Source organism: Aphelocoma coerulescens, chromosome 8 (assembly GCF_041296385.1).
Source record: "Aphelocoma coerulescens isolate FSJ_1873_10779 chromosome 8, UR_Acoe_1.0, whole genome shotgun sequence".
In the NCBI taxonomy this organism is placed as follows: Eukaryota; Metazoa; Chordata; class Aves; order Passeriformes; family Corvidae; genus Aphelocoma; species Aphelocoma coerulescens.
This window is the reverse complement of record NC_091022.1, coordinates 13,136,196-13,146,378: the sequence shown is the minus strand read 5'-3', so window position 1 is coordinate 13,146,378 and position 10,183 is coordinate 13,136,196. Positions and strand designations below refer to the sequence as shown.

At 41.6% G+C, this 10,183-nt stretch overlaps 1 protein-coding gene across 1 annotated transcript; it reads left to right on the top strand.

Moving 5' to 3' along the window:
- Positions 1-70: 70 nt before the first annotated feature.
- On the top strand, positions 71-8,855 carry LOC138113778 (pancreatic alpha-amylase-like). Its single transcript, XM_069022532.1, has 11 exons — positions 71-342; positions 2,512-2,727; positions 4,215-4,361; positions 4,641-4,838; positions 5,369-5,599; positions 6,436-6,569; positions 6,655-6,777; positions 6,888-6,987; positions 7,199-7,320; positions 7,430-7,555; positions 8,159-8,855. Exons 2-11 carry the CDS (start codon positions 2,560-2,562, stop codon positions 8,346-8,348), a joined length of 1,539 nt encoding a protein of 512 aa, XP_068878633.1. The 5' UTR covers positions 71-342; positions 2,512-2,559; the 3' UTR covers positions 8,349-8,855.
- Positions 8,856-10,183: the final 1,328 nt, after the last annotated feature.

Below are 10,183 nucleotides of genomic sequence, written 5' to 3'. Positions count from 1 at the left end.
CGGGGCGGGGCCCGCTGTGCCCCGGGCGGCGGCGCGGCCCCGGCGGAAAGGGCGGAGCGCGGCGGGGCGGCCCCGGCACGTACGTACCGCGCTCGCTCCGCGGGCCCTGCGCGGCCCCGGCACGTACGTACCGCGCTCGCTCCGCGGGCCGTGCCGGGGGCTCTGCGGGAGCGGCCGAAGCGGGGTTGCTTCGCCTGCACGAACCATGGGGCTGCCGAGCGGGGTTCTGTGGGGAGCCGCTCCAAGGGACAGGGCCACTGCTATGCTTCCCTGTGACAGCCTTTAGTAGCTGCAGCTTCAGCAGCTGCGTCAGACGTCCCGCAGATTTATAAACTGTTGCAGGTGTGTTGGAGATGGCGGCTGGGCTTCACAGCTCAGGGTGTAACCCAGCAGAAGACAAGGTGACCCGAGTCCCCTGTTGGCCAAGACATCAGTAGGGCTCTGCAGAGAGACTTTGCTCCCAAGTTCCCTTCATTGCAATCAATGTTGCTTTCTTCCACATGGCCTCTTAAAATTTTTCCATGTTTCCAAAGCATTCTGAAGCTCGAGCCTTCAGAATGCAGCGAGGATTTCAACATCCCCATTCTCTTATTATTGCTTATATTGAAGGCAGAACAGGCATAAACCCATTTCAGGGCAACGAAAATCTGCATTGAGTCTTCTCTTTAAGCACTAGGCCTTGGAGCTAGTTAGGTCAAGGTCTTACTGCTTTGTGTAATTTAGTGCTTTGTGTATTTACTGCTGGAAGTGAAACTTGCCAATCTGATAGATGGCTTCGCTCATCAGAGAAGACCGTTTTTTTTTTTTTTTTTTTTAGCTCATTTTCTCGTAATGTATGTTCTTCCTATCAGGGCAAAAAAGCATTCCCTCATGAAAGTGGAAGCACACAGAGCAACTGCTTGTGGGTGAAATTTATCTGTATACTGAACATCTACAAGTACATAATTATATTAAAGTTATTTTGTTCACAAGCAGAAAAGCAAGCTAAGTATACCATATGCTTACTTTTAAGTAACTGCCTGCTTGTGAAGAACAGTGATAGCTGATAGCAATGGGTGGCAGGTTCTACACTTTACAAACTGGTATATTTTGTGCCTAAATTTGCTCCAAAGAGTGCAGTTCCACTGCCTGAGAGATACGGATCATCCTTTTCTTGAAGCAAAAATGAGGGCTGTTTTGTAGAAGTCGTGTAGGATTTTATATAAACTTATATCTGAGTAGCTGTATCATAGCAGGTTGGAGTTTTTGGCAGTGCATTCCCGAGTGTGTATGAAATCAGGAAAAGCACTGGTTTCCTTCATGTTGCAAACCTGAAGGCCCTTGTGTTCATACTTAAACCTTTACTGAAGTGTTTGGTTTCCCCTATGACAGGAATCTCTCTTTGCACTCTGTTGTTTCTGAAAGATAGCTTTTTATAAAGAATAGATACTTAGAGGAAAGTAACAAGATTCTGTATTCTGTTATTTAAGGGAAGTATTACTTTAGCTTATTGTTTGCAGAAGTTCTTATTGGAGGACTTCTTTTTACCTCAGACTCTCTAAATCAACTTCTAAATGTGAAGAGTGCAAAATAAGGCTCTCAATAGAGTAAGGTAAACCTTGGTAGTTGTTTAGTTTCTGGTTTGTCATACATGGTTATACCCCTCTAGGTAAGGAAAAAGAGAGGCAGTTTTAATACAAGGATTGTCATCTGTGTTTGTCCACAAGTAAATACAAATAGGATATGCATTGGGAAATACAGCTCTTAGCCTAGCTCATCAGAAGGGAATGCAGCTGGTTTCAGTCTTCTGGAAAGCTCCTTTTGCAGAACTCTGTACTTGGGCACTGAGAAGGAGATTTCTTGGTTATGGAGCTTCACAGCACTTTTAATGTCTGCATGCCATTGCTCATGTTCTTAGAAGGAGAATATCTCCACACAAATTGTACAGGTGTGCATCAGACATTTAGCATTTCTGGGTTCGAGTCACTGTAATCATTTCTGTATCTGAGAGATCTTCCAACTTTCAGGCTGTTGTTTGAATGAGAGATGTCATGCATATCATGAATGACAGACTTGTGTATGTTAGAACTCCACAATATCTGGGGTTTCGTAACAAATCACAGTAAGAAATACGCTGCCTCTGCAAGATCTTGTCCAAATATGTTCAAGTTGTAGCAACACCAGTTTGAAAAAAAAGATGCCTCTCAAGGATAAATAGGAAAGTAAAATAATATACATTAAAATAAGAAACAAAATGTCCATTTCAGTCTGTGTAAGTATTCCTTTGCCTTTTGGGGTAGTTTTTTGCTTTATACTAATAAAAACACAACTTTGCACTCTGGAGGCAGCCTGCATTAGACAACATCTGAATTTTAACTGCGTGAAAACAAAGTTACTGTTCGTATGGGAGTTTTATATAGTTTAGATAAAATCCAGTTCTCATACAAAATAACAAGTAAATAAATATGATGTCAGAGATGGGTGTTTACCTTTAAATGTGTATTTTCTAATGTGTACTTTACCCTCTTGCAGGAACGTTGACAGTTAGTAAGAAGAGCACAACTGATCACAGAGCACTGGATGGGTATCTATTTTCTGCTGTTAATTGTAGGGCTTTGCTGGGGGCAGTACAACCCCAACACTCTGCCTAAGAGAACATCTATTGTGCATCTCTTTGAATGGCGCTGGCAGGATATTGCTCTGGAGTGTGAACGCTACTTAGCTCCTAATGGATTTGGAGGAGTTCAGGTACGTCTGTTCCTATCAGTAGGTAGTAAAATTGCTGCATAGATGATAATTTGTTTTTCACAGAAATTGTTCAGTTTGGCAAAGGACAGACATTGAGAAAGAAAAATAGAAATTGGTAATGGAAGTAGTAAATGCTGACAAATATGTTTTTCAGCTATCATCAAGTAAGCAGGAATTTATTTCATTGCTCCAAAGTGCATGTTTTGCACTCTGTGCTATTACATTTAGATGAATTAGAATTGCACATCGCTTGCTAAATCTTTTTTTTTACTGCTGTGAAGAGTAACCTATGTTTATCTGCTTGATATTATTTAAATCAAGGGAAGCTCTGAAGAGCTAGATAAATGTAAAATGAAACTATGACTGAACAAAGGGCATCCAGAGAACAAAAAATGCTGAAGGTTTAAATAATTAAGTACAAAAGGCTGCTAATTGTGTTCACCCAAACTGGCAAGTTTCTTTCTGTAAAGCATGGTGTCACAGTAAACCACTTGTTTGAGGAGACCCTTGTTTGCAGGAACCTGGTGTGAGCTGGTGGAAGTGAACTGAACACAGGTTCTAGTGAAAGTGTCCCTGTGTGAGACAGGTCTGTCTGAACAACAGAGACATGTTCCTGTGGAACCAGTACTGGCACTTGGGTGGGGTGGCATGGCAGGATAACAGCCACCTATTAAACTATTTCAGTTTGCCTGTCAGATTGCTTAGGAAAAATTGGTGTGAAGTCTGCCTGTCTCTTGTAGCCCAAGAGATTGCAAGCTGGCCTGAGTGAGAACTTCTGCATAATTTTCAAATAATACATACTTTCTTTGCTACCTTCTTTCCAGGCACACAGACGAGATTGGTTTTAAACTGACTTCTCAGACTGTGGTATATGCATCTATATCTTTTTAATCCATTCAGTGGCAGGGTCTCAGGAAGTTTTTTTCAGATGATGGCTTGCTGAGCTGATCAGGAAGGTGTGGCATCTAAGAGGATGTAGGGATCTTTCTGAGAAGTGGTGGGATCAGGTTGTTATGCCCAGAGGCTTGGAGGTAGCAGCAAAAGCTTGTTGCCTAAAAAGTATCCTGAAAAGTCTGTAAAAGGAAGAGATGTGATTCACCTTGAAACTTAAAAGAATTAGGTCAAGAATGCATTTATCCAAAACATTACAAAAATGGGAAGTTGGATCAGTTTTAAAGGCAGGATGTTACGTCAGTTGTTATGCAGTCACTTCCTTCCTCTGCTGACCTAGTTGTTCAATTTCAGATGTGTCTTTGAGGCCTGCAGTTGCTCATAAAGATAATTAGGATGCTCTGTCCATTGACCTAATTTTTAGTATATTTCTACCTTCTGAAGGCCAAGCTTAAGTCTTTTATTTCCAGCCTACTACAGTGTAAGCAGAGGATACTGAGGATCTAAGTGGGTTATGTTCTTTCTCTAAAAATAGTGGGCAAACAAATTAACCATTATCAGTATCCTGTTACCAAGTACCATTGTTTTATTCACAGATTTCACCTCCAAATGAAAATGTTATTGTTACTGACCCCCAGCAACCATGGTGGGAAAGATACCAACCTGTTAGCTACAAGCTGTGCACAAGATCTGGAAATGAAACTGAATTTAGAGACATGGTGACCAGGTGCAACAATGTTGGAGTAAGGACTTTTAAAACCTTCTGGTGTTTACAATACAGGGATATAGACAGGCAGTGATTCTACCATTTTCAAAAATGGATACAGTGTTATCTGCTTGTCGGTTGGGCTGCCTGTTTGATCACGGTTGCTGTATGCTAATAAAAAAAAACCTGAATAAAATGCTGGGTGAAGCAAGCAAACAGAAATAGGGGGATAGGGCAGGAGGTATGGGACAGAGAGCATCAATTAGTGGTGCTGTGGGAAGTAGCTTTTTCAAATTATGTGAATACTGTTCTCTAGGTGCACATTTATGTGGATGCAGTGATCAACCATATGTGCGGAGCTAATGCTGGGGCTGGTGACCATGCTACTTGTGGAAGCTATTTCAATGCAAAGACTGAAGATTTCCCAGCTGTGCCCTATTCTGGCTGGGACTTTAATGATCATAAATGTAAATCTAGAAGTGGAAACATTGAGAATTATCATGATATATCTCAGGTAAACCTATAACTATAGCTTTCATGTACATCTGTTCCTGTGCTGTGGTTTCTTTGCTCTCATTTACTGTGAGACATTTTTTAAAAAGAAAAAAAAAACCTGATAAAAAACCACCCAAATTAATAACAGAGGTTAGTGTTGCTGTCAGGAACACCACTTCTTAAAGGGATAGCTGTACTTGAGACAATGGCTCAATATCAGATTTAGATAAGTGTTCTTAAGTACTTAATAAAGACAATTTACAGCTCAATAAATCTATTTAGTGTGATAAAAAAAGGTAGAAGTTATTTGCCTTTAACTGTAATTTGGAATTTTTCTTTGGTCTCAGTTTCAGAAAAGAGGGGTAAATGCCATTTGTTAATGCAGCTGCTGTGTAAATGACTCTCCAAGGCAAAAATATGTATGGGGAACAAAGGCTACTGAAGGTTTTATTTGGCATTTGAATGCAGGCAAGAACATTCAAAATGTATGTAGAACACTATATTAAGTCTATTAGGTGAAAAATGTTTCATTTCAGAATTTTTGCCCAGGTCCGGGACTGCCGCCTGGTCAGCCTGCTGGACCTGGCCCTGGAGAAGGACTTTGTGCGCTCCAGGATTGCCGAGTACATGAACCATCTCATTGACATTGGCGTCGCAGGATTCCGGATTGATGCTGCCAAGCACATGTGGCCTGGGGATGTCAAGGCGATTTTAGACAAGCTGAAAGATCTAAATACTCAATGGTTTCCTGAAGGAACTAAACCTTTCATTTACCAGGAGGTAATCTTTATTTTTTTAAATTTTACTTCACAAACATACTTCTTTCAGGCCCAGTATAGGCTCAGTCACACATGGAAGGCAATGGGCTGAGCCCAAGCAGATCTATAGAAGATTTAATAACCATAATCTACAAATATCTAATCTGCCCATAAATGGTAATTGATGTTCAAAATGTCCCACTTGTTTTGGACCTGGAAATTTTATTGAGATTAAATTGACTACATTGGAGTTAGTGGAAAAATTTTATTGGTTTAAAAAAGAGATTTCATTTCCTGAATTTTAAATTCTGGATAACAAATTGCAGTAGAATACATAAATGTTGATTTTGGTCTGGAAATTTATTTTCCAATGGCATAACAACTGTTACTTGATATTCCAGATTTGTTCTACATTTAAATAACAATTTGGAATAAGCAGGTAATCATTGATGTCAGTCAGCAGAAGCTAAACTTGCTGCACACATTTTATTAAATTAGTATCTTGCCTGAAAAGTCTAGGAGAATAGAAACATTCTTTAGCTCCATAGTGAAATGGGGCAGCCCAGCTGCTGGAAGCAGAGGCGTTGATGACCATACAAAGTGTAAAGTTTGTACAGCCCAAGCCTTAATGATGGGTGAGTGATTAACTGGGGTAAGGAGATACAGGATGGAGATGGAAAAGAGGTTCACAGCTGGGCTGAGCTAAGAAGAAAAAATACCCTACATACAATTTTGCAAGAAAGCCAGAAAACGTAATTAGATCAAGTACTGTCTCCTTGATTAACCAATGTGTAAAGCAATGTGTTTTATTTGTTTGACTTATGTGTAGAAAGAAATACTCTCTCTTTCTTGTACCAGGTAATTGACTTGGGTGGAGAGCCCATCACAGGCAGCGAGTACTTTGGAAATGGCCGAGTGACAGAATTCAAATACAGTGCCAAACTGGGGACAGTGATCCGCAAGTGGAACGGAGAAAAGATGGCCTACTTAAAGTAAGGATGAAGATGCTGCAACTTATGCAGGATTCAGTGGCTACAACAATTGACAGGGTAGCTTCAAGTCTGTGTTTTTGTCTAGGAACTGGGGAGAAGGCTGGGGCTTTGTGCCTTCCGACAAAGCCCTGGTCTTTGTGGATAATCACGACAACCAGAGAGGGCACGGGGCCGGCGGAACTTCTATTCTGACCTTCTGGGATGCCAGGTAAGGGATTGCCTTGTCTGGGTGATACTTCCTGCTTTTGCTGGTTTGTCTGTCTGTTCTCTGGCAGGTTCCTCCTTCCATGTCTCATTCTTTGTTTGTCCAACAAACAGGCTCTATAAAATGGCAGTTGGTTTCATGCTTGCTCATCCGTATGGGTTCACACGTGTGATGTCAAGTTTTCGCTGGCCAAGATATTTTGAAAATGGAAAGGTGAGCTTGTAATGCTGCAGATCCATCCATGGAGATGAAGAGTCAGACCAGAGCCAGAGAAGCAGTCCAGTGCATCTCAGTTTGTTAAGGGATTTCCCTGTCCCACGTTGGACCTAGCTGGTGAAACTTTGATGCTCCCTCTAGCTTTGCTCTCCAGATGGTCTCTCTGCATTTTCAGTCAGAAGTTATAAACATGTCTTCTTAATGACAGGACATCAATGACTGGGTTGGACCCCCAAGTAACTCGGATGGCTCCATAAAGCCCGTTACAATCAACGCAGACACAACCTGTGGCAACGACTGGGTTTGTGAGCATCGCTGGCGTCAGATAAAGTAGGGCACTGGGGAGAAACAAGAAGTAAAAGCAGTTGCTTTTGCTTCCTGCTCCATGGGGCTTTAGAGCTGTTGCAGGTGCAGTGCCAGGCATTCCTTGTGTTTCCAGGAACATGGTTATCTTCCGTAATGTGGTGGATGGTGAGCCTTTCTCCAACTGGTGGGACAATGGCAGCAATCAAGTAGCTTTTGGCCGCGGTAGTAAGGGCTTCATCATCTTCAATAATGATGACTGGTAAGTCAGTGGGAAATAAATTATAATTTATTATGATTATAAATAAATTATTATCTATGTATTAAAATAATCTAGTTAGTAGTGAAACCTTTTAAGGTGTTGCTAGGTCGAATAGATATTTGTAATGTATGCCTCAGTTGTTGACAATTTAAACTTAGCATTTTCCATTCTACCATAGAGACTCTTCACTCTTGGCAGTTAGGCCTTGTACCGTGGTCTTGCTATTTCCCTGAAATTCTGAAGTTCTTGAGTTGGCTGTGTCACGGAGCCTGGTCAGCCAGCAAAGTCTGAACTTTTAGAAGTGAGGGAAATTGTAAACTTGGGAAAATGTTCCAAATGTGACAGTTTTTTTACTGTATTGCTATCTTTTACACAAGAATGAGATGATAAGAGAACGGGAGTATGTCAGGTCTGTAATAATTAGAAGTAGGTTGCGGTGATGAGCAGTTTGAAGGATGTAGTGATTGGATAGATTCTGCAGTGTCTAGAGAAGTGCTAGAGGATAACTCCAGAACAACTTAATGTTTGAGAGGATCTCCAATATGATTTGCAGAGCGTTTTAGAGTCCTCATGATCCTTACTGCACTTCATTCTTTTCCAAAGGTCCTTGAATGTATCTCTGCAGACTGGTCTGCCTGCTGGCACTTACTGCGATGTCATTTCTGGGCAAAAGGAAGGTGACTTCTGTACAGCAGTTGAAGTTCACGTTGCTGCTGATGGCATGGCTAATTTCCTGATTGGGAATGAAGACGAAGACCCATTCATTGCCATTCACGTTGATGCTAAATTGTAACCAGATGTGTTGTGCATGTGTTGTTCTTTCTCCCATGTATCTTTGCTAACAGCAAACAGATGTGCAGAATGTCCTGGCTCTCAGGACTGCATGAACCGAGACAGAGTAAAGTGTGTTAGCTCTAATACTAATGAAATAGTGAGCAGCTGCTGTACAGAGATGGGAGCTGGTGGTGCCAGTGCAGATCTGGGAGTGGTGCTATACACCTGCGTGCATTTGTAAGTGCACTTTAGTCAGTTAAGGTACTAATAAAAAATTAAAGGAGAAGATTGACATAATTTAATTTAAAAATGTGTTGCTCTGTGCATGAGTGGTAATGTAGTTCTCTTTAGGGGCAAGCAGGACTGGGAATTAACAGGATGTCCAAAAACCAAGAAAAGATCCCTTTGTGCTGAAACATGGCACAATTCCAGTTGATACCAAGTTATAACTCAGTTAAAAATGTGTTTCTTCTGTCAGTCTGTAGCTTCTCTCTATGTGGTGAATAAAAAATGGCATTCAAATCAAGTTTATCGCATTTTTGTGAGGAACCGAACATGGGGCCTGGGTCAGAGAAAGCTGGTCCGTGCCAGTCAGTTATTCCAGCCTGTGGCATCATTCAAGCCTGTGTGTTGCCTGGTTCACAGTCAGCTTCTGCCTGTACAAATCAAACCTACACATCTTCCATTGTTACCCCAGTACTGGCTTGATCTCCATTGCTGATGCCTATAATGTGCTCACCATTAGGATGGTGGGCACTCCCAGTTGTAGGAAAGGAATATGTGTGTTGAAACCAGCCGAAGCCCATTGCTAGCTTCAGAAAACTTTGGTTAGTTGTTAATTTTGTATAGTCTTTCGTGCTGAGCAATGTGTACTCTCCTCCCCACGCTGTTCTGGCTAAACCAAGGAGGCATTCACACCCCTTTGACACCCTCTGGTGATGCACTCAAGTGCCACAGTTGTTTATCTGAAATAAAGGCCACCTACCAGCCCTTTGTGCTGAATTCAAGTGAGCATTTTTTTGCAACCTGCTTGAACAGTCACAGCCTGCATAGCCTGTCGTGGGAGAGCTCCCAGTCCCCTTTGCCAGTGGCTTTGCCATCCATTGCATTGGGCTATTGAGGATGAGTCCATCCCTATTCTTGGCTGACAGCAGTGTATTTTTCACTGGAGGATACATGCCATTGGAAGCTGAAAGTCATGCAGTGACATTCGATCACCTCAGTGGCACTCCATGGGGAATGGTGATGTAAAAATTAATCTCAGGCATATTTGGTTGCTCTCAGTTATATTGAAGAGTGAGGGGGTCTCTTTTCACTGAATTGGTAATCACAAGGTGCAATCACTCACTGGTTCCTTGCTGTTAGTGAGTAGGCAAGGTCGTTCACAGTAATTTACTATTTCACTGCAGCAGTGGGAAAAGAGGCCTTCAATAAGGTCTGTGATTTGAAAATGAATAGGTGGAGAAATGGGACCTGCTTGTGTGTTTTGTCCTTGAAGACTAAATCTGGGGAACAGATGGGTGCATGTGATGTATTGGCATGGCTAGTTTCCGAAAGAACACACAGTTCAGGTACAAAGTGTACTGATGTTTCTTTTCTCCTGGAGTAGCTGGCACTTTTTTTTGAATTTTTTTTTCTTCACAGGTATTCATCAAATGGCAGTGATTTTCTGGTTTTTGTATTCTCTTGGAGTATTGTTTTATTGTTGGTATGACTCAAGTTTATTCATGGAGGATTGTTGCTGAGACCTTGATCTTACAAGTCAGTTCCAAGTGAAGACCTGAAATGATTTCATAAAGAAAAATCAAAAGTCTTTTTTGAAGGAGAAAACTGTAGGAAAAGTAAGAAAGGATT